Here is a 25,392-nt window from a genome sequence, read left to right on the forward strand (position 1 = left end):
AAAGCAATACAAAAAACTGATATTCAGTCTCCACAAAAATATCCATACAATCCCGGACCAGCATCATGAAGCCATATACGTAGTAGATTTTGTAGGCCCAGAAAGATGTGAAGGCACTTTATATATATCATGTATTTTGAAACCCGGTATTTTGGAGACCTGGACTATAAATGTGTCTGTCTCTAAAGCATTCTTTGGGTTAGCTTCTGTTATTTAAATGTGTCATGGGCTAAAAAAAAAGAAGTTTAACCTGTTAGTCAACAAAAAAAAGTTCAGACATTTTTTATAGTGTATGTTTGAGGTAATGTTTTTCATTTCCAAAAAAAAAAAAAAATATATATATATATATATATATATATATATATATATATATAATTATTAATGTTGAACCATTCAGTAGTACTACACACAGATCGTAGAGGATAAACATTGATTGATTAATCCACTATTGATATTTGGAAAGAGCTTGCAATACTTTTGGAACGAACGAATAGGCTTGCTGACAGTGCTTGTACGTGCGCAGCTGCCCTTCGAGGACTTGTCGGTCCTCCGTGCAAATGCCGGTTATGGCAGATTACCAGTCCAGTCATGTCGACGTGGTATGTCTCGCTGAAAAACAAGACAAAAAACCCCATAGAGGGTAGAGGAGAGTAGACTGGCTGCTCAACAACCAGAAAACAAGGTGTTCCGATTGTTTACGATACAACTGATTTATGTATACATGTCTAAAACTACAGGTGACATCCGGGGGCGGATCTACAGTGGTGGTATGGGGTAGCATGTGCCACCCTAAAATAATTTCTTGCCACCCCTAGTCCCACCCTAGTTTTGCAAATGACATCGTTGTTTATAAGCTAGTATTAACACTTTGAGCTACAATTAACACTGAATGTAAATTCTAAAAGTGAATATATTGCATTGTGTTAACCCCTCTCACCTATTAAAAAATGGTTCATCTCATAGCGTGGAACAGCTTTATTTTTTGTTGTCAGTAGCAACCCACTATGATTGTGCCGAGCTCATCTGTGTTTTAGATTTCAACACAGTCTGGAAATGGAATAAAGGTGAGTGTTATTAACTCTCTGGGGTCGACATGACCAATGTAAGCTGACACAGCAACAAGCTGCAGCCAACTTGTGTTGAAAGTTCGGACTTCAAACTCTATATACCAGTTTTCAGTTTTTATTGATATGCCATTAAAATCAGAGTTATGATCAAAAAAACATATGTGATAATTTTTTATGAATACTGTCGTTACATTTATTGTGGGGAAAAAGCATTTAAAATGGCATTTTCAAGGACAGCGCAAAAATAAACCAAGAAAAACAGTGCCTCCCATTTCCTATTGGTAGAAAAATGTCGACCAATCAAAAAAAATTATATGGCAACACCTGACATTTGTTTGTTTAGGATGCAGGGAAAATTTTGGCAGTGATTGCGGAGAGATCAACAGTGAGTTTGAGACGAGAGAGATTTGTGATGTTTAGTTTGTTTGGAGTGTATTGTTAGTGTGTAGTGTGGTCGTTTGTTTTGGTTTCTCCAGAATAATGAGATTACTAGTGAATGTCACAGTTGCTGCTAAAATGTCACAAAAGGCAGATTGTAATGCAATCACTGTCTCCAAGTGGGATACACCTGTATCTCTGTCCTTGGTTGGCTGGCTGTAGCTCAGGTGGTAGTGCAGGTCAGCTACTAACCAGGAGGTTGGTGGTTCGATCCCAGGCTGGCAGACTGCTCCAGTCTGCATGCCAAATATCCTTGGGCAAGATGCTAACCACATGTTGCTCTCTGATGCATCCAGGAGTGTAAATGTGTATGAATGTTAGATAGTGAGCACTAACAACTTAAATGAGTTGGGTGAATGAATTAGTTGTATAAAGTGCTTTGAGTGCTCAGAGTAGAGAAGCGCTATATAAGAACCAGTCCATTTACCTCCTGTTGTCAGGGAAGCAGGGTTTAGGCCAGGGAATTTCTCCTCTGTCTTGTGGCGAACAAACTTTTTTTTGGAGTGGCACAAATAATTTTTGCGGCATCTTATTGTCAAACCTAATTGTTCTGTAATTTTAGTTTTAGTAGTTCATTAGTTTTAAATGGTTATACAAAAAATGCCAGAGGCATTGGCTGCATTTTTAGGTAAATAGTTGTGTATAACTTTATTGTTTACAAAATTTGTAAAGTTTGTTAAATGTATATTTGCATTTCAAATTATGAAAATTATTCACTAAACATGTTTGTGGTTTTTCCCTACTGGGATGTTTTTTGTGTGATTTTAGATCAACTATGTTAATACAGTACGTCAATGAAAAAATAAGTCTAAATTTAGACACATGAGGTTGTGCTATGTTTAAGTAAAAGTTTATTTATATAGCACATTACATAGACAGATGTCATAAAGTGCTTCACAAGAGAGGTAACAAAAACCCAACACAATCATAAAAGCCCTGGTCTAATTATGAACTTTTTGAAATAAAAATGTCTTTAGCTGTGAAACGTGTGTACTTACTGCATTTGATGTATTTTAACCATGGATTATGTATATTACAGAATGTAAACCCTGCATCTGTATTAAGAAATGCCTTTGATTTGGCAACTCCATTTGATATCCGTGCCACCCTCATGTCACTCTAAGAAAATTTCTCTAGATCCACCGCCGTCCACCGCTGGTAACATATCTCTTGCTCACTAAAACCTTAAATGCGTGTGCAGCAAGTGCCTGATGCCTCACGAGTACAGATCACATCTCATGCCCACATGGGGTTTTGAGGTAAATTTCACACTGCCAGCTTTGCACAGATCCACAAATGTAACCTGCGTCCATGTCCCTGTGTAAAACTCTTCTCTGTACTCCTCAATTTTTAAAAAAAGAAACAAAACAACTGACAGTTCTAAACAAACCAAACAGCCCATAACCCCTCTACTAGAAAATTAATAGTATTAGCAATTATCAAATCAAAATCAAATCAAATCAAATCACTTTTATTGTCACATCACATGTGCAGGTACATTGGTACAGTACATGTGAGTGAAATTCTTGTGTGCGAGCTTCACAAGCAACAGAGTTGTGCAAAATACAATAATGTAAACAAGCAAAATACAAGAATGGCTACATCTGAAACTAATAAATATATGTACAATATATAATAGTATATGCATTTCTGGATGTGAATACTAAATGTTTTTCTACGTGTGTGTGTGTGTGTGTGTGTGTGTGTACACATATTTTACAAATTAAATAGAGTAAACAATAAATAAAATATATAAAAAAAATATAGATGCTACACAGAGGCCTGTTGTGAAAAATCAGGCATTCTCTGATAATAAATTGACTGGTTCTTATATAGCACTTTTCTACTCCACTTTTCTACTCCGAGCACTAAAAGCAATTCGAACAAACTGCCTCATTCACCCATTTATACGCAGAACTTTTTTCTACATAAGTACTTTCTATCTAATATTCAAACACATACTTGGATGGACGTATCAGAGATAACTTGGGGTTAGTATCTAGATACTAGAGACAGGTAAACTGGAGCAGGCACTGAATCCTGATTAGTAGTTGAACTGCTCAACCTCCCGAGTTAGAGCCACAATTAGCTTAATGACTAATCCTGAATACTTCAGGATGTAGCAGCAAATTATTTAAAACATATATAAACCTTCATAGGCTACTGTGTAATGCCTAATTGTTAAAACTATGTTTTCTGGTAGATGGGCGACAAGCTGTTCTGTTTATATTTAAAAAAAAAGGAACGCTTCATTAAAAAAAAAAATGCAGAAGAACAGTGAAAGGCCAGATGTCCCAGTTTTACACTGGGAATTGAACGCGGCTTATATTTGTGGATTTGTGCGAAGCTGGCAGTGCTTCCAAACCCCACGTGGGCGTGAGACGTGACTTGTGCGTATCAGGCGATTGGTGCACACTCATTTAAGGTTTTTTTAAGAGAGCGAGATGGATGTTACGTGAAGTTTTAGAAGTTTTCATGCAAAGAAGAGTTTTTAAGAGAACTTTTAAACTGAACTTAATAAGTTGTGTGTAAATAATCACTATTTATCCAGGTTTTAATGAACGCATTCATAAAATAGGTTTACATGTTATTAAATTGCTTCGTATTTGTGGATGCACGCATTTGTGAGTCCTCAAAATCTGCACAAAAATAATATTTGTAATTTTTACCCATGTTAGCTTACATATCTTACGCACGTACGCATTCGTAACACTAACGGTCATACCCTGTAGGACCTCTACCTCTGCTGGTTTCATTACGTTAGATTATATTACGTATCACATTGCATGTAGGTACGTACGGTAGAATGTTGTCATCTTACGTGAGGTTTTACTTTTTACTTTTATTTTGAAATAGTGACCGGAAGTAGCTTGGTTCAGCCTGTGCGCGTGCGAAGTAGTGTCTGCTTAAAGTTGAACGTCTTCTCACCTCCACTGTTTTCGGTGAATAGTCGCCAAATTTCATCGCCTGGAACCGTTGTGGTGTAGAGAAAGCAGTCAGTAAGGTGGGTTCGGGTAGCTGCAGCACGTCTAGCCCATTATCGAGCGCTTGAAATGTTAAGCGTTTTGAACAGAAATGACTCATGTGGTAACAGACTGTCGATTAAAGCCACACTGCTAGCTAAAATCAACGCTGAGGTCCACTTATACGTTTACTGATTTTACTGCTGTGTCTGTGTTGTTAGATTTTTGACAATGATTGTTTGGTGTTGTGTGGTGTTCAACAAGCTTATCGATCACAAAGTAGTGCAATGTACTTCATATGCCGTGGTAATTAAGGCTCACTTAACAGAAGCATCCAATTTTGTTATTCTTACGTTTTCCGGAGCATTTCTAAAGTGTCTGGCAAATGCACTGAGGTGTTGTTTAGCCCATGGGAAATGGCAGTTACATCAAAAATAATACAGAATAATAGTACAGGACAAAACATGCATTTTAATCGTTTTAAAGTGTTGTGAAGTATATTCATTTTAATTGTTTACCAACCTTTTGCCTTAATGTAGAGTCCTCACAACAATAAGGCACTGAAGCCCAAGATTCAATGGAGAGTTACAAGAGATAACAAAACGCAGTCTGGTAACAATATTAAATGTGGTTTGTTCCACTGAGTGGTAAAAAAAAAAAGATATGGTTGTACACGGAAATTTTTTTTTTAAAGTTTCCCATGTACACATTATTTTTTTATGTTTAAATACTACTAGTATTTTAATTTGTATTACTTAATATTTGTATTTATTTCATTTTTATTCTGACAGTCTTATTGAATATTGTTAAAAATAAATTTTTTTCAAATTGATTTTCTAGGTCATTATTTTAATTTTTCGTGGGACAAGACAACAGGGTGATATTAAGGTGGGCAGACTTAAGCAGGTGAGGTACTGGAAACTAGAACAGGATATTTTCCCAGAGGAGATAAGAGTTATTTAAATAATCATTGACTAACTGACTAATCACAAAAAAACTAGCAGACTAGTCAACTACCAAAATCATTTTTAGCTGCAGCCCTACTGGTGAGACGCCATTTCCTCTCATGCTTAGGAGTACTCTGGTTTAAGGTGCGTGTTTGTGAGTTACACCAGGGAGTCAAGTACTTCTGATGTGAGGGTTTCTTTTTTAGAGGAGCTACAATATCTAGAGTTGAATGCAGTGAAGAAGTAAAAATAATAACAAGATAATCAACCTCTGTGGGAGTAGCTTCAGGTAGCTGCTCTACAATTTTTTCCGCATTGAAGGCATTGAAGAAGATATCAGTGGATTAATTATATCCTTAAACTTGGTTACAGCGCATTCAGAAAGACATCTGCTGTGATGTAATCTATTCCATTGTGGTGTAATTAGAGCTGGGCGATATGAGATTTTTTCATATCACGATATGTTTTTTTCATTTCAGGCGATAACGATATCTATCACGATATAAGCCAAATAACTATATTTGTAAGATTTAAATGTGCCGTTGCTCACAAGTAAAATGTGAAATAATCAGCAGCTTGTTTTTATTTAAATATTTATTTCCCATAATAAGTTCAACAGGGTAGATGTACTTAAGGAACATGAGACTTTTTCAGATAAATAAAGGCAAATATTGCAAACTACACAAAAGGCAGCTGCTAAAGCGTTTAAGTTTCAAAATAGAACAAACGAAACAGACTAAATTGTCAATTCCACTTAGAAACAAAATATTAATTCTAAAAATAAATCTTAGTTTGTTTTACAGAAGAACAGACAAAATTGACTAACTTTTGTCAATATAAAATAAACTGAGAACTAAAAGGAAATTCTCAATCTCTCCTTGTTGTATAGCTGAGCTTTTCAAACAGTTTTAACAGTTACTTTAGTCTGACAAAAGCCGAATGACGAATTAGCGCTTCCAGTCAGACACTGAGGCTACGTCCACACTTACACGGGTATTTTTGAAAACGGAGATTTTCCGTTTTCGTTTTAAAAAATAATCCCGTCCACACATAAAGGCAGAAATGAAGGAAAACGCTGCTATGAACATGTCAAAGCAGCAGGTGGCGCTAGATTCCTAACCGTGCAGAAATGTTGGCCAATCAGAAGTCTAGAAGCCTCGGTGGGAAAAAGTAAACAAAGCTGGGGCATAGAAGCAGAACCGAGTTGTATGTGTGGAGGGACAGTAACTGTGTGTATATGTAAGCATTTAAACACTGCAGAGAGTAGAATTAACAGTAACAGTATTGTAGAAATTCATTTCACCGAAACAATAACGTGGCGCACAGTGTGACGCATGCACCAGTTCATTGTATTTCCAGACTTGCTTTCGGCACATTTACAGTGCACGCTACTCTGTTTTTTGTCAGACTTGAAATAGCCGAAATACCTTCACACTACGGAACTTCTATGGCTCTTCCGTTCGACAATCTCTCGGGCGTTGGAACCATCATCTGTTTTCTCTTCGGTCACGCTCGGTTGATTTTTCTAGTCGGCACACTCATTTCCTCCATTACCCGCTGGCTGCTTCCCAAACAAACACATGTGCGGCTTGGCACTTGTGCTGTACGTAACAAGTCACGCGACGTGACGCTGTGGCTGTGATTGGTTCGGCTCTGCGCTACTTGATTTGGATTGGCTGACCTTTTTTTTTTTTTCTTTTTTTTTTTTTTTTTTTTTTAAGAGGACAAGAGCGGCGAGGTCTATCGCGATAGCTTAATTTCTCTATCGAGTAAAAGTTATATCGCGATACATATCGTTATCGTTCTATCGCCCAGCTCTAGGTGTAATCCATTATTGTAAATGTAAATGTTAGTAGGAAATGGATTGACAAAAGAGGGTTTTCAGGAAATAATGTTAAATGATCAGTTTCTATGCCAAATGTCAGAACAAGATCTAGAGTGTGTCTAAAATAATGGGTGGGTTCTTTTGCATTTTGAATCAAGCCAGTTGACTAATGAAAGGTTAAATGCCGTGTTGAAGCTGTCATTTCCAGTATGTACATGGATGTAGGGCTGCCACAAATGATTATTTTGATAGTCGACTAGTCACCGATTATTTTTGTGATTAGTCAACCAATCAGATCATGCATCCATTGGATGTAAAACATACAGCCTATTGCACCAGCATGCGTCTGCTCTTATTTAACTATCATTAGCTTACAACTTGAAGTGTTTAAGGTATGTGCTAACTAAAAATAAAGACAAAATAATAGTTTATTAAACTTTTAATGAAATTTGTAGATTGTCTCGGTGGAGTTTAATAAACTCAGCCGTCTGCTCCTTGCTCCCTCAAATATAACAGGACAAATTCTCGACCATCTCACATTTCTGTTTAATCAGAAAACGTTAGGGCTGCTCAATTAATCGAATTTTAATCACGATTACGATCTGAGCTTTCAACGATCATTAAAAATGACTGAGCCGATTATTAGCACCTCCCTCGTGCTTTACTCTTGCGAGGTGGCAAATCGAGCGCACCTCTCTGCGTTTCGAACACGTGTCACATCAATTAAGAGTATCTGAGGAGAGCTAAGCAGACGTTATTTGGAGAGGATAATGGCTGCTAAAGAAAGAATGCCGTTGGTTGAAAAGCGAGGTAAAACTACTTCAGTGGTGTGGAAACATTATGGGTTCGCGGAGTCCGATGTGGATCAAGTCGATATAGTGTGTAAACTTTGCTACGGTGTTGTAGCTGCACCACAGGGCAACACTACAAATTTATTCAATCATTTGAAGACCGCTCACAAAGTGACATACGATCAAACAATGAAGGAGCATAGAGAAAAACCCTCAACAACACATGCTTCATCCTCACAGACCTCCATTCACGCTACCATGTACAACGCGACTAAATATCCCACCAGCTCCCAGAGACACAAGGAGATAACAAACACGGTAACGTTTTTCCTCGCCAAAGACCAATGCTCAATTAACACAGTGGACACCCCCGGCTTTAAGAAACTAATCAACACTTTGGACAAATGGTATAACTTGCCATCTCGTCACTATTTTAGTCGAGTGGCGATTCCCGCTTTATATGACGAGTGTCATGATGGTGTCGCAAAGGAAGTGCCTACAGCCCAATATTTTGCCACCACAACGGACTTGTGGTCAAGCCGCACCATGGAGCCGTATTTGAGCCTCACGGTACATTTCATTGTCATGGATTTCAACATGAAAACGAAATGTCTCCAGACATCCTTTTTCCCAGAAGACCACACAGGACAGAACATAGCTGCAGGTCTGAAACAAGCACTGGCTACGTGGGATCTGGAGGAGAGTAAACTCGTCTGTATAACCACAGACAACGCTGCAAATGTCATACTGGCTGCAGAACTGAATGGCTGGATGAGGCTCCAGTGCTTTGGGCACAGATTACATTTGGCCATAGGTGAGTAGGCCTAATTCCTACTGAATATGATGCATAATGTGATTTTCTTTCAATAAGTATACAACATAATGCTTCGAATGAATATAATAAATGAAAAACAATTTAAATTCAGAGATACTTTTATTCATTCTCACAGTCAAACACATTTTCTATGAATTATACAAACACATAAATAAGCTACCATCACTTTTTCTTATTCATTCACACTCAAGGAAATGACAGTCATCATCCTGATAATGCTTGTTTATATTTTTTATGTTCTTATAGAAAGAGCCATGAAAGATCACAGGATTGAGCGTGCAGTGGGGGTCTGCAAAAAAGTGGTCAGCACCTTTTCATTCAGTTGGAAAAAAAAGAGAGAGCTGAAAAAGGCACAGATAGACCTCAAACTGCCAGACCACTCCTTAAAGACTGAATGTCCAACCAGATGGGGATCTAGGCAGGCCATGGTTTCCAGAGTCCTTGAGCAGCAGAAGGTCATTGCCCATGTCCTCTCCCAAGACAAAGGAACCAGGCACCTCATCCCCTCATGGCAGGACATTGATGTCCTTGAGGCCATCAACAAGACCTTGGGACCTCTGGTTGAATTCACTGATGCACTTTCTGAAGAGAAATATGTGAGTGTGTCTTTAATAAAACCAACACTCCACCTATTTAACAACTCAGTCTTGGCTGAGCAAGATGATGACACAGACCTCTCAAAATGCATCAAGAGGAGAATACTGGAGTACCTAAATGAAAAGTATGGTGACTCACCAACACAAGAGTTGCTTGACATGGCCACTGTCCTGGACCCAAGGTTCAAACTGAGATACAGTGGGGCAAAAAAGTATTTAGTCAGCCACCGATTGTGCAAGTTCCCCCACCTAAAATGATGACAGAGGTCAGTAATTTGCACCAGAGGTACGCTTCAACTGTGAGAGACAGAATGTGAAAAAAGAAATCCATGAATCCACATGGTAGGATTTGTAAAGAATTTATTCGTAAATCAGGGTGGAAAATAAGTATTTGGTCAATAACAAAAATACAACTCAATACTTTGTAACATAACCTTTGTTGGCAATAACAGAGGTCAAACGTTTACTATAGGTCTTTACCAGGTTTGCACACACAGTAGCTGGTATTTTGGCCCATTCCTCCATGCAGATCTTCTCGAGAGCAGTGATGTTTTGGGGCTGTCGCCGAGCAACACGGACTTTCAACTCCCGCCACAGATTTTCTATGGGGTTGAGGTCTGGAGACTGGCTAGGCCACTCCAGGACTTTCAAATGCTTCTTACGGAGCCACTCCTTTGTTGCCCGGGCGGTGTGTTTTGGATCATTGTCATGTTGGAAGACCCAGCCTCGTTTCATCTTCAAAGTTCTCACTGATGGAAGGAGGTTTTGGCTCAAAATCTCACGATACATGGCCCCATTCATTCTGTCCTTAACACGGATCAGTCGTCCTGTCCCCTTGGCAGAAAAACAGCCCCATAGCATGATGTTTCCACCCCCATGCTTCACAGTAGGTATGGTGTTCTTGGGATGCAACTCAGTATTCTTCTTCCTCCAAACACGACGAGTTGAGTTTATACCAAAAAGTTCTACTTTGGTTTCATCTGACCACATGACATTCTCCCAATCCTCTGCTGTATCATCCATGTGCTCTCTGGCAAACTTCAGACGGGCCTGGACATGCACTGGCTTCAGCAGCGGAACACGTCTGGCACTGCGGGATTTGATTCCCTGCCGTTGTAGTGTGTTACTGATGGTGACCTTTGTTACTTTGGTCCCAGCTCTCTGCAGGTCATTCACCAGGTCCCCCCGTGTGGTTCTGGGATCTTTGCTCACCGTTCTCATGATCATTTTGACCCCACGGGATGAGATCTTGCGTGGAGCCCCAGATCGAGGGAGATTATCAGTGGTCTTGTATGTCTTCCATTTTCTGATGATTGCTCCCACAGTTGATTTTTTCACACCAAGCTGCTTGCCTATTGTAGATTCACTCTTCCCAGTCTGGTGCAGGTCTACAATACTTTTCCTGGTGTCCTTCGAAAGCTCTTTGGTCTTGGCCATGGCGGAGTTTGGAGTCTGACTGTTTGAGGCTGTGGACAGGTGTCTTTTATACAGATGATGAGTTCAAACAGGTGCCATTCATACAGGTAGGGGACAGAAAAGCTTCTTACAGAAGACATTACAGGTCTGTGAGAGCCAGAGATTTTCCTTGTTTGAGGTGACCAAATACTTATTTTCCACCCTAATTTACGAATAAATTCTTTACAAATCCTACCATGTGAATTCATGGATTTTTTTTCACATTCTGTCTCTCACAGTTGAAGTGTACCTCTGGTGCAAATTACTGACCTCTGTCATCATTTTAAGTGGGGGAACTTGCACAATCGGTGGCTGATTAAATACTTTTTTGCCCCACTGTATGTAAGCGAGGTCAGCCAAGAGACAATAAAAGCCAGACTGACAATGGAAATGAAGTCCATCATGGTATTTATAAAGATACTAAACATATATCTATCCATCTATCTATCCATCTATCTATCATTATTTATAGTAATTATTTAAGGATTGTATTTTAGAATGCCAAACCCGAGACAGATAAAACTGGTTCCTCATTCTGTGTTGCTGTCATTTTATATTTGTCCCATTAAAGGAGGCTATAGTGATGGGGACACCCGTTGGTAACACGGAGGTTGCTGATAATGGTGCATAAAACCAAAAGAAGAGGAAAAAGGGCCTAAGCAGCTTCTTTAAGGCCCCTCACAGCACAGCTCCAGGTGCAGAACATGTTCTTCAACTGGACCAGGCCATAGCTTTTGAGCTTCAGGCCTACCTCCAGGCAGGGACCCTGGACACAGAGGAAGACCCACTGGGGTGGTGGAAGCTATCACAGAACCTCTTCCCACGACTCTCCATCCTGGCAAAGAAATATCTTTGCATCCCAGCCACAAGTGCCTCATCAGAAAGGGTCTTTAGCACTGGTGGAAATGTTGTCAACTGCCTGCGTGCATCCCTGAAGCCTGATCATGTCAATAGGCTGGTGTTTTTGGCTAAAAACCTTTGAAAGGTTGCAGGAACCATGTTTTGTTGAGCCATTTTGAGATTGTATGGGACTCGGGCCTACTAGTTTTTATTTATTTCTTATAAAAGGTACTACTTTCAGTGTTTAATTTTATTTTTGTTCAGGCAGCAACTTTAGTTGACATACCTCAATGTCAGTTTGATGCAATTGTGCATTGTGTGGCTACACAGCTTGCCTTGATGTTTGGTTATTTGTATGCATAAATATTATGCAGTAGTTTGAAGTTCACTAAACATTAATGTTTACATCTTTTTATTTATTTTTTATATTGCAAACATTTGGACGGTTATCAGAATTTGCACATTGTTTTATATTATTTTTTGACAATCTTTAAAGCAATTATTCAATGCATTGTTATTGTTAAATAAATATCGTGAAATAATCGTGATCTCAATTTCATTGAAAATAATGGTGATTATCATTTTTGCCATAATCGAGCAGCCCTAGAAAACGTCAGAGCACTTTTGTAAATATGTGATGTCTTGATAAATCGAGCAGATATTTGAAGTTTACACAGCTACCTTCTTGCCTGAAAATATCTTAAAAGTTTATTTTGTGACTCAGAAAGAGAAATATTAAAACTAAGTAGCTGCCATCATCGTTGGAAACTGGGGGTCCAGTCCCTGGCTATCGAGGCTGGGTATCGGAACATTATCTCGCTGGTGGGGGAAGGAATCTGGGCCCTTTCTCAATTCTAAGTACGGAAGTATGTACTCGCATTCTCGGCGAGACCGGACTTGCCTGGACCGCACGGGAGTACGGACTTGCCGAGAACGCGAGCACGGACTCGTGATTTGTACAACTGGAACACCAGCGTACATGATGATGTCACAGGTCCGGAGTTTTTACTGCTGTCCCCTCTTAATTTAACTGTGAGTAATATGTTATGAAGCTTAACTTTAATCACAGACAAACCGATTTACTCAGGAACAAATAAAACACTGAAATAAACCAAACATTAACATTTAGAAGTGATCTAAGTTACTTATATATCATGTTTAACCTCAGTAGCGAAATCTCTATTAATAAAAATAGTGTACATGTATGTCTTAATAAAAACAAGCAGGTGAGATGTTAGAACGCCTTTATTTTTATTTTAGTACAATAGACAGCTGCTGGGGTTTGGGGTTTGTTTAACCTGAGTAGCGAAAAGACCGCGGGGGGGTTGAAAACAATGTGCCGGGAGTCCGCTGTTCTCGCCGGCTCTAATGATCCTCGACCTCGCTGTTTTCTTTGGAGCTGGCAGGTCACAGACGTCTCCGAAAACGTCGGAGCGCGTTTGGAAATATATGATATCTTGATAAATCGAGCAAATATTTGAAGTTTACACAGCTACATTCTCGCTTGAAAATAACTTTAAAAGTTTATTTTGTGACGCAGAAAGAGTAATATTTAAAAGTTTTCAACCCCGCTCGTCCGCCATTGCTGCGTTTGAGTTTTGGACGAAATGCATTCTGGGATATTTAGTTGTACCAAGTCCACACAAGTCCCCACCGATGCATGCTCGATAAAACGGGCGGAGCGAGAACACATCCGGGACTTTTTTGCGTTCTCGGCTTGATGCGTACTTTGAATTGGAACAGTACTTGGTCTCCGACTGATGACGTATCACGAATACGCACAAGTACGCATATTGAGACAGGGCCCTGTACTAGTGCATGAGATTGAGAGATACTGGCTAGATATAGTCGGGCTCACCTCGACCCGTGGCTTGGGCTTTGGAACTATTGTAATGGGCAGTGTTTCAGTCTGCCCTCGGTGAGAGGCAACCCCAGAATATCCATGGGTGGGTATTCTTGTATCCCATCAATTTGCTACCAGTACACTGAGGTTCTCATTGTGCATGAGAGGGTTGCTCCACTTACCCAAACGGAACACTGACTGTCATTTGAGTTTATGTGCCAAAGAACAGTTTAAAATACCCAGCATTCTTGGAGTCACTTGGTGGGGCGTTTGAGGGTGCTCCACCTGCTGACACCCTTGTCCTACTGGGAGACTTCAACAATGACTTAGGCAACAACCTAAAATTATACTCAAAACAGAAAAACAAGAAAAACAACTGATGTTAAATGATGCCTTTAAGCCTACAAGGGTCCATTCTACAATTGTTTGTTGAATATAAACACCATTTCATGCTGATATTGCACTTCCTTTGTTTTTCAGATATCCAAATTTAAAATATCGGTATCTAAAATAAAAAGGTGGCATCGTGCCATCCTCAGTTCCAACTAGTGACAATAGTGACGATTAGTCATATGAACGACTAGTCACACACATCTCTAGTTCAAACACAACGGTCCATAAGTACATGTGGCACCAAAACACCCCAGATTGCAGGTCAGGTCAGGTAGATCAGATTGTAAGGGAGGATGCACCCATACATATAGAAAGTGTTTGATGGGAATGCCTGGCAGCTGAAACAAAAGCTCGGGTGTGGAAGGAGTTTGGTGAGGCCATAGAACAAGAGTACTTGCTCAGAGAATTATTTGATTGCTGGGGTTTTTGTCTGTATTATTGTAGGGTCTTTACCTTATCATAATAATGATAAAGTAACAATAATCACTTTGAGGTATTTGGTGTTATATAAATAAAACTGAAGTGAGTATTATCAATAATAATAAAGTATTGTAGTTGTTAAAAATAATTTAAATGTTATAACATGTTAATATGATTCCTGGTCTGGAAGAACAGCTTCCTTGTGAGCTCATGTCACTTCTCTCCCAGCAGCAAATTTTTTGACCTTTCAGCCACACTCTCCCTAGCCTCGTCACAGGTTGCCCTTTCTATTTCTGTTTCTCTTCTTTTAATTCAGGCAGGAGGAGGTGAAGTCATGTTCCGAATCCTCCATCATCAAGGTAAGGGAATGTGCACCAGTCTCAGGGCCCAGCGGCGCTATGAGCACCACAGGGCCATCATGGCTATACGTCGCGAGGATGTCAATCCCTGGGAGAGGAGGGCGCCACTGGCACCACGACATGTCAAAGAACTCACAAATGCTGGCGTAAAAGTCCTGGTACAGCCATCCAACCGCAGAGCTATTCACGAGAAGGTGAGAGAAGGAATACTTTGTTTAATTTTCACTTCTTCAGGTGGTGTTGTTTTGATTTTCAGATCTATGAAGGTAGTATTTAATATCTTGACGCATGCTCGATCATACAAGTAAGGAAATCCCAAAAAGTTGATTCTGTTCATCTGAACATAACGTCTTCAGTGGGAGAAACGTTTCGTTACTCATCCAAGTGACTCCTTGAGTCTCAGCTGAATGCAGGTTTCCCCAACGTTATAAACAGTACCTTTGCATAATGACTGAAATTAGCACCACTGACGATCAATGACCTTTGAGGTGAGGTTCTTGATCATTAATATCAATAATAATATCAATAATATAAAGAGGGTTTACCTTTAAGACCCATTGTCTGTATAATCAACTCGGTCACCTATAACATCTCAAAGTTTCTGGCTTTGATCCTCAAGCTGTTGGTAAGCAGCTCTGAACACCATGCAGAACACTTTTGATTTTGTTGAGAAGATGAGAGCTGTCATTATGCAGGCAGATGGTTTCATTTGATGTTCACCGACCAAGTACGTTTGCTCTTGGAACTGTGTCTTCATTCCACATATTTCACATTCAAGGATCACTACTACAGGCAGAAACATGAGTGTGCCATGGGCTCCCTAGTTTTAACTATTGTGGCCAACTTGTACATGGAAGAAATGGAACAGAGTGCTCTGTTATCCTACCCTGAAACGCCACCAAGTCATTGGTTCAGGTATGTGGATCACACCTGGGTGAAAATCAAATCTCAGGACGTACCACAATTCACGGATCACATTAACTCAGTGGACCAACACATCAAATTCACCAGGGAGGATATGAAAAGTGGCAGGTTAGCCTTCTTAGACTGTAAGATTTCCATCAGTAATGAGGGACATTTAAAAGTTGATGTGTACCGTAAACCAAAAAGCTTTTAAGTATTTAAGGTTTGACTCTCATCATCCACTGGAGCACAAACTGGGCATCATCAGGAAGCTACAACACAGAGTGAACACCATCCCCACAGACACAGCGGCCAGGGAAGCAGAAGAACAGCACATCAAGAAGGCCCTGAGTAAATGTGGTTATCCCAGCTGGACATTTGTCAAAGCTGGGAAGGCGCCAAAAGAAAGCTCCAGCCGATCCAGGAGAGAAGGACAACTGCTGCCTAAGCGAAAAACCCGTAGTGATCCTTTATGTGTCAGGAGTATCGGAACAGCTGTGACATGTTTTCTCTAAATGCCACGTTTCTGTGACTTTCAAACCCCAAAACACGCTGCGGCAAAAATTCGTCCATCCCAAGTATCGGGTCCCCTGACACAGACAGAGTAATATAGTGTACTCTGTTAAGTGCCAGGAGGATTGCCAGGATTTATACATCGGGGAAACCAAACAACCTCTAGCAAAGCGGATGGCACAACAGCGAAGAGCTAACTCATCAGACCGCAGTCTGTTTACACCTACAGGCCAGTGGACACTCTTTCAATGATGAGGATGTACACATCCTGGACTGGGAGGAACGCTGGTTTGAGCGCGGAGTCAAGGAAGCCATTTACATGAAAAAGGAAAGACCATCTCTGAATCAAGGAGGGGGCCTAAGGCCACAATGCTGTTATTGCAGCCATTCCCCAACTCTCTGTGAATTGTACTCATGGCAGTGACCATAGATTAATGGTTTTTGAGCAGTGGTTGTTGATCAGTGGTCATGACAATTTGCATAGTAATGATCAAGCTGACCTCACAGCTCATTAATTGTCAGTGGTTCTAGTTTCAGTCATTGTGCAAATGTACTGTTTATAAGGATTGGGAAACCTGCAGTCAGCTAAGACTGAAGAAGTCACTCGGGGGAGTGATGAAATGTTTCTTCCACTAAAAATGCTACGTCCAGATTAACAGAATCAATTTTTTTGGATAGTATTTAGCGATTTTACATTTGGTGACTTTTAGGCATCTTTGCTTCCTCTAAAAACATATTGTACCTATAAAATGTATAGCTTATGGGACTAAAAATACAGACAAACTTGAAGACACATTAAAAACATTTTGTAAGCCATAACATTTAGACCGTACTTTCTTTCAGTACTATATGAAGGCAGGGGCTATCATTCAGGAGAACATTTCAGATGCATCACTGATAATTGGAGTGAAGAGGCCGCCGGAGGAGAAGATCATTCCCAAGAAGACGTACGCTTTTTTCTCACACACCATTAAAGCTCAGGAAGCCAACATGGGGCTCTTGGATGACGTACTGAAAAAGGTAAGCCCTAAAATACCCTGCAGTGGTCCTGCTTTTCAGTCAGTTTATTTATGTTTCCAGTTAGGGGTGGGCGATATATCGAATATACTTGATGGTATCACGAGTTTTTCCAAATATGATGGTTAAAATGGCTTTATCGTAACCATCAAGTATAAATTGCCATGGCAATATTAAGCTGTCTGCATTTAATTCGCTGAGTTTTTTTTCTCAGCGAATTACATCATTAATCCCCCCTCCTAACCGGAAAGTTTTCTACCTGACACACTGCACTGAGCATGTGTGTTTATTAGGGGTGCAACGATACACAAAATTCACGGTTCGGTACTTTGGTGTCACGGTTCGATATTTTTTTCGATACAAAAAAAATTTTCATACCTTTTTAATTTGTCATTTATTAAATTTTCACGGCACATTCCGCACCACATCTGTTCGTTCATCATTTGTTTGAAGCCAGCTCACCTCCTGCAACCACTTTTCCGAGAATACGTGCTTCTTTTGTGGTTCGGACTCCTTCTGACATTTCTTTGGAGGTGGAGGAACATCACAGTAATTGTTTAAAGGAGCTTCTTCGACATCTTTAAGAGTTCTAAACAAATGTCTGTCCTCCTCCAGAAAATCTTATGTACGCAAACACGCGTTGCAACTTCTTATCTTGTGCATGTTTTTTATTTTGACAGCGAATGCGCACCTGCGGACCACTTATGTGCACTTATGTAATTGAGCATTGCGTGGCACATCCGACATACTGTTTTACTTTAGCGCTTACCTTCAGGGTCATACGTCACATGAAAACCAAAATAGTTCCAAACGCCAGATCTGAATGAGGGTGGGGGAGGTTCAATTTGCCATGTTGCAAGGAGAGCTTAACTTCTGTCTCGCTAGCTTGCCCTGCGCTCACTGAATCTGCGTTCGACTACTCCGCCTAGGCTGCACTGTCGAGCGCAGATTCACTGAGCGCTCAACACAGACAGCATCGTCAGAAGGAAAGTTGATAAAATAAATTAAAAAATGTTGTATTGTTCGATGCATATGCGTACCGAACCGAAAGCACTGTATCGAACGGTTCAATATCGATACGAGTATCGTTGCACCCCTAGTGTTTATATACTACCAGGTGGGGAAAAACATGGCGACAGCAGGAGTTTTAGATGAGTGAGATAATGAGACTCTCTGTCGTTTAGATTTCACAACAGTGTCGAACAAAATGTGGTAATTTGCAAAACATCCTCTAAAAATATTGCCGCAAAAGGTAGCAGCACCACAAATGTATTCCACCAGCTGAAAAGTCATCCACTGCAAAATGAAGCCTGTTTTAAACTCTGCATGTCAGCGTCTCCCCACACACCAAAGAAAACGTTAAATGAACCAGCTGTGACACCTGCGACTGTTCTTGGTCACTCTGTTTTAGTCACTGTCTAGGCTTATGTTTCTGTAATTTGAGGTGATCACATTTTTTATATTAACCTTATAGGTTAGAAGCACAAAAGAGAACCTTTTTAATTTAACTGTTTTGTTTTGTCTCATGAATTCTTGCTTGCTGTAAATTTTTGTTGCTATGATCTTTTGTTTGTTAAAGGTCTAGTGTTGACCACAGAGAGACTTACTGTGACAGTATTGTCATCTGTAAAAAAAAAAAAAAAAACCTCTGTGTGCAACTGATGGTTAAAACATGATTTTTTTTATTCAAAGTAGAAAAAAATATTGAGTGGTCGATTTGAATGAGTATACCAGTGCAATTTTAGGCACTATATGATTGAAAATAACATTTGTTTTTGGAGGCTATTTAAACATATTGTGATATAGATTGTGATATAGCCAAAAACATTGTGATATTATGTTTTCCTCATATTGCCCAGCCCTGTTTCCAGTATACAACTGTAAATGATGCAGGGAAAGTCTGTATTTATCTGAGGTACAAGAAGTTCCTCCCAAGCATTCTTTGGTGTCTTTTCTCTTCTTTTGCTAGCCTTGAAATAACTTTTTTTAAACGGTATGAGTTTTTCTTTTTTTAAGTAATATGCTTAGTCAAAGACAAAGGTGGGCAGTGTGGTGGTCAGCACTTTTTCCTTACAGCAAGAAGATCCTAGGTTCAAGAACTCAACAGCGTGAGGGTTTAAGGCAGGATTTAGATGTACGTGTTGCTTCAACACTTGACAGTGGTTGCACCTGTCATTTGGGGTTGTCTTTGTTAAAAGGACTATTATAAGCAACAACAAAAAATGTAATGCAAGCTAACTGTGCTCTGATCACCAAACTAGCTGCTGGTTACAAACTTTATTCATGTACAACAGACTGATTATTCATTGCAGTGATTGGCTGTTTTGTTTTGGGAGCAAAATTCCACAAGCAGTTATGTTGCTCTCTGTGAATATTTTAATAACCTAAATCGATTAATTGAGATGTTGCTGCTTGAGTAGCTGAACTCTTCTCAAGTTTCAGTTCAAGCACTGTAGACAAAGTGAAGCAATTCTATGATCACTCTTCACAAGGTCAATGACAGGCATGAGTGTTGAAACCTGAAACCAAGACTCGCCTGACACACATTTTCCATTTTCCAGCATGTGTTTTATTTTTGTTGTGATTCAATCCCAACAGCAGTAGAGACCTGCAGGTTCTCCTCTCTCTCTCTCTCTCTCTCTCACTCACTCACTCACTCACTCACTCACTCACTCACACACACACACACACACACACACACACACACACACACACACGTGATGTGATCAATTTTTGGGATAAAAAGCCAACACCTTTAATTTCAGTCCTTTCAATCACCTGCTCAGACTGTCAGGGCTCTGTGTGCGGGCTGGTGGAGATGTGGATCCAAGTGCATGACTCTGAGACGGAGATATAACTGAAAACCACAGCTTTATTGCTGGCACCAACAAAAAAGAAACCAAACATGAAAACACTAACTGGAACACACAGGCAGGATCTGAGGGTACGACGCGACACCGAGCACGGGAAAACACAGGGCTTACACAGGGTAATGATGAGGGAATGGACAACAGGAGGGAGACACAACTGGGAGAGATCAGGGCTGATGAGACAGGGGGAACAAAGCTGCACACACTAACATAAGACAAAGACTTTCACAATAAAACAGGAAACATGAATCACTACTCAAAACCCAAGCAAATCATAATTCAGAGAAAAACCAAACATAAGAACTAATCTCTTAACAAGAATAACTGAAACAGAGATTATAATAATAATCAACAAAGCACCAGAGAAACATAAAGAACCCATCATTCAAAAAATAAACCAAAACATAATAAACTCAAAATGCTGGGTCGAATCGCCCCAGAACTGTGACACAGACAGTTTAAATGTTAATGAAAACAAGCTTGTTAACTGCTTCCAGCAATGACTGTTTTCATTTTTTGACACATTAACACCAAAACTGGATTAAGATCAAGTTAAAACCAAAGCTGTCATAGTTTACAAGCTTTACGTCTGTTAAGTTTTTCATGAACTTGCTGTAGCCTGACAGCAGCGGTCCTCTCTCAGTAGAGAGTCGCATCTCACAGTATGTGAGGGTAAGACTGAAATAAAACCTTGATTATTCTTTATATCTCCTGGGTTCTCCTTGGGTCTAAACATCATTGTAAATGGCCTGTATTTATATAGCGCTTTACTAGTCCCTAAGGACCCCAAAGCGCTTTACATATCCAGTCATCCACCCATTCACACACACATTCACACACTGGTGATGGCAAGCTACATTGTCATCAGACAGTGAGCATGACAGTCTGTGCTGATTTCTGCTCATCTTCCTGTTTTTTGTTTTTTTTTTATGGGCAGACACTTCTGTAGAGACTTACCATTAGAATGCAAAAATTGCACATGTAGCCAAATGGTTGACTTCACCCTTATGATGTCTACAACCATCCATGTTGCACAATGTAATCACTGCTTAAAGGGGGACATGGATTTGCATGATTTGATTCGTTAATATAGAATATAAATAAAATCTGTTACTCTGTATTATTATAGATTAAGTTGTCATATTTAAATGAAGTGGTATATAAAGTAATGAAAATTATTTAGTATAAGTATAGAAGAACCAGTGAAACTATACAAAAGGAATAATTGATGGAACCATGAATTCGGCTCTTTACTGAAAAAGGAGATTGTTTCCTGAAGGAGAATGTTTGGCTGTCAGTTTGTGCCCTGAAACTCAAGGACACTTGGGCTATGCAGCAGGTCAATGATCCAAAACACACCAGCAAGTCTACCTCTGAATGGATCAAAGAATACAAAATCAAAGTTTTGGAGTGTCCTAATCAATGTAGGATTGAGTTACTATTTGTTTCATTTAATTGTATTAAGTTAAATTAGATTTAACGCGGTTTGACAGGGTGAAACAATCTTAGTCACAAGTCCAAACAATGACAATAAAAGATCCATTGGTTCTGACTTATTAGATTTGGAAAGGTGGGAGGACAAGAAATTGGGATCACTATCAGGAGACTGATCAAGGATTATAAAATTGGATTAAATAAAGACATTGCTTCACGGAGCCACTGAGTGTGGTACAGGGCACTGTTTTCCAGAAGAAGAGTAGGTGTTGTGTTGCCAATAATAAGGTGAATTTATTAATAAAGAAAACAATAATAAGATAAATGGTAAGAACTCCAATTGACTAATCGATATATGAGAAAGGTAACGTAAAACTTGACATTTATTGAAGCTATTGATTTTAAGTATAAAAAATTGATAGACAGCTTTAGATAGGTGAATCCTGAAATTGTATAAAGAGAGGTGGGTGTGAATCGAGGTTTACATTCCAACACTTGTTCAGGCTAATTCCCAGCTCTCTCTCCCATGCAGATTTAACATTGGATGGTGAGGAATAAACAGATGAAAGGAGTCTACTATATATCTGAGAGAGAAATTACTTTTGATGGGGATCGGAGCATAGGAGTTTTTCCCACAGGTGTTGGGGAGTTTAAAATGATTGGTATTCACTTTGAAAAATCTAAAAACAAAATACACTAAAATGCAAAATAAATAATAAAGACATAAATAAAGAAAACCCATAAATGACTATGTGTCCAAACTTCTCAACAAATAATGAAAACTGATTCAGATTTCTAGCTGTTGCTACTAGGGATAGGTATTGATAAGATTTTCACGATTCCGATTCTATTTTCGATTCTGTTTAACGATTCGATTCTTTATCGATTCTCTTATCGATTCTTTTTAAAAAAGGAGAACACTAAGGTCGATTAGCTTAGAACTTTGTTTTATATCTTCTCTTTGAACAAGATAGAAATTTAGGAGTAACATGGCCTTACAAACCCAGCAGTGAGATCTTAAGAGATCCACAGCCTACGGCTTTACAATGGGGTGTCACAGGGTCCCCAGGAAAAAAATTGTAAATGTAAAATAAACATTCTTCTGTAGCAATAACAAAGTATAACATAAATTATTCTGTAGCAATTACACAAGAATATCCAGTAATGTCCCTGCCTACAATTAAACACATTCACTTACCGAAAATCGGGGGCATCTGCTGTGGCAAATGGGTGCAAGCCTTTTACCACAAACTTGGTCACTGCTCGGTGACATTCGTCTATCCTGGCCTGAAAGGAGACGCTACTGGTAGACTGCAGTGACAACTGCCAGCATCTGAGCCAGCTAGACTCTGTCTGTCTCTCTCATCATGGTCACCTAAATGCACAGTAATGGCAGGTTTTGTAATAAGGCAGATTGCGCTAACATAATATGCACTGTTAGTTGATTATTTACCTGCTGCATTAACGGGAGAGGATGTGCAAACGTTACCGCTGCTGCTGGATTGAGATTCACGAGTCCGTAGCGGAATTAAAAACACGACATTCATTTAAGGTTATCGCGTGTTTTGTGAGCAAATGCTTTTGCATATTCGTAGTGTTTCCTCCCTTAAATGAAATATCTACTTTGCAAGTATTGCAAGTTGCCCTGTTGTCATCCGTTCTCATAAAGTATAACCAAACTTTTTAGCGTTTGAGCCGCCATGTTTCCTGCCAGGTAAATGATGCTCTGCAACGTGGTGACGTCATTCGGGGCAACTGGAATCGATAAGGGAATTGTTTGCGAAAATGGCAAACAATTCCAAGGAATTGAAACAGTGGGAACCGGTTCTCAACAAGAACCGGTTTTCGATACCCATCCTTAGTTGCTACTCAACTAATGATTTTGATGTACAGTAAATAAAGAAATACAGCATACTCTGCCGAAGGCTGGATTTCATTTTCCATTTAAATTCACACTCTTCAAAAACACTAACAAAGTTTCTTTTGTCTGTGCAGGAGATCAGGCTCATTGATTATGAGAAGATGGTTGATGCTAATGGTTACCGGATTGTAGCATTTGGCCAGTGGGCTGGTGTCGCAGGTAAGAAAGGCTGCTGGGATTCCTAATCTTGTTAATTATTTCCCCGACTGTGTAGAAAGAGTTGCACTGTAGCAAACTTTGGGATCAGTGAAGATCAGGTCAGATCATGGACAGAAGTGAATCATTCGTAAAAACATGGCCTTTATCATTTGATCAGTCTGACCACTGTTGACACTGTTAACTCGGACTTGCAAGATCAAAATCTGTTATTCAGTATAAACTGTTACAGAATTTTATGTCATTACTGACATAAAAAAATAATGAAAGTAGGACTCATAAGAAATCCCTCTGTCCAGCCATACTCTTCTTTCGTGTGCTCCCTTATTTTTAGACATGGATCCGTGTGCTTGATTCAGCACATTTTTATGCCGGATCCCCTTCCTGATGCAGCCCTTCTAGGAATTTATGCCTCCTGGTCTTAAACCAAAGATCTTTTGCATGTTTGGAAAATGTGCTCGACACTACACTATTGACCCCATACATAAATACCCACAATTAGTTGGATCAAGAAGAGCTCCTCCTGGCCCAGCGAAGTCAGAAAACAAAAGGCTTAAAGGGTTTAAGGGTGTTCTTTATGACAAACAGTAAATGGACTGGTTCTTGTAGAGTGCTTTTCTGTTCTCATGAGCACTCAAAGCGCTTTATACAGCTTACCTCATTCATCCAGTACCAAGATGGTGAGCTCAGGTTGCGTGAAAGAAAACGTGTTTATAGCATAAACAGCACCATTAAATCATTCACTGAGAAAAATGCTAGTGGGAATCCTTCATCAAAGGACCTGATCAACAAATTCTAACGTGAATAAGAACAAACTTTGTAGCTGTTCCATCCACCGCTGCAGTAAGCCTCAAAAAGTTTTATTATTGAAACATGCAGATGAACCGTTAACTTGATAGTACGATGATTGATACCTGATATCATGTTTAAATTGTACAGCTTAATGAATTCTGATGGCAGCCGTACTTGTAGATACCTGAACACAACTTGGAGCGTGGAAAGAAAGAAAGAATGTCGCACCGTATCACGTATAATTTGATTCACATTCTTTGATTCACGTATACGTTTTTGTGAACTCCATTGTACACGAAGCGATCTTCACGGGTGGGGTGGGGGGGGGCAAAACGATTTGGTCGATATGCCCCCGAAGGCCGTCAAGGCGCTACTGGCAGAGGATGACAGCTATGTCAGTGTTAGCACGCTGAACGCTATGCTGGAACAGCAACGGGAATTTTACACAAAGATCTGATTCATCAACAGCAAGATAACTTTAAGACATTTGTCCAATTAATCATGGATGGAACTAACAAAAGGTTGGACAGCATTCTAAGGGATGTACAGGATGTTAAATCCAGCCTGCAATTCACGGATGGGGTTGTCACCGAGCTGCAAACTGAAGAGAGGTGCATTAAAAGCAAACTAAAAGAGTTTGAATCGGCGGTCAGCAGCATACGCGAGGAACACAGAGAATTAACAACCAAGATGGATTATTTAGAAAATCAATCGAGAAGGAACAACATTGTGGTGGATGGATTAACAGATGAAAAAGCAGAAACGTGGGATGGATCAGAGGAGAAAGTCCGACATATGCTGAAGAACAAGCTGGGCCTGGATAGTGACAGCATTCAAATTGAACGCGCTCACAGAGTCGGTCCATACAAGGAAAATGGACGAGCCAGGCCGATTGTGGTCAGACTACAAAGATTTAAAGATAAACAATTAATTTTCTCATCTGCCAAAAAATTGAAAGGTACCAATCTTTACATCAACGAAGATTTCTCAGAGTCCATCAGGAAGAAGAGGAAA

The 25,392-nt window shown here is 39.7% G+C and overlaps 2 protein-coding genes across 3 annotated transcripts in view; both read left to right on the forward strand.

Annotated features, from left to right (window-relative positions):
* The first annotated feature begins 4,368 nt into the window (after positions 1-4,368).
* Positions 4,369-25,392, forward strand: part of aass (aminoadipate-semialdehyde synthase) — a 105,670-nt gene continuing 84,646 nt past the window's right edge. Inside the window, exons 1-4 of one of the 2 annotated variants that reach the window (XM_026174889.2) lie at positions 4,369-4,500; positions 14,730-14,966; positions 17,032-17,208; positions 23,505-23,589. In XM_026174889.2, coding sequence (XP_026030674.1) covers positions 14,748-14,966; positions 17,032-17,208; positions 23,505-23,589 — 481 coding nt within the window. In that variant the 5' untranslated portion in view covers positions 4,369-4,500; positions 14,730-14,747. Of the gene's footprint in view, positions 4,510-14,729; positions 14,967-17,031; positions 17,209-23,504; positions 23,590-25,392 lie in introns of both variants that reach the window. The other variant, XM_026174888.2, reaches the window with a different exon arrangement.
* LOC145429744 (E3 SUMO-protein ligase ZBED1-like) lies at positions 8,337-11,693 on the forward strand. Its single transcript, XM_080303727.1, has 3 exons — positions 8,337-8,845; positions 9,113-9,462; positions 11,489-11,693. The coding sequence occupies exons 1-3, from the start codon at positions 8,578-8,580 to the stop codon at positions 11,546-11,548; spliced, it is 678 nt and encodes a 225-aa protein (XP_080159853.1). The 5' UTR covers positions 8,337-8,577; the 3' UTR covers positions 11,549-11,693.

The sequence above is a fragment of the Astatotilapia calliptera genome, chromosome 7 (genome assembly GCF_964374335.1).
Source record: "Astatotilapia calliptera chromosome 7, fAstCal68.1, whole genome shotgun sequence".
In the NCBI taxonomy this organism is placed as follows: Eukaryota; Metazoa; Chordata; class Actinopteri; order Cichliformes; family Cichlidae; genus Astatotilapia; species Astatotilapia calliptera.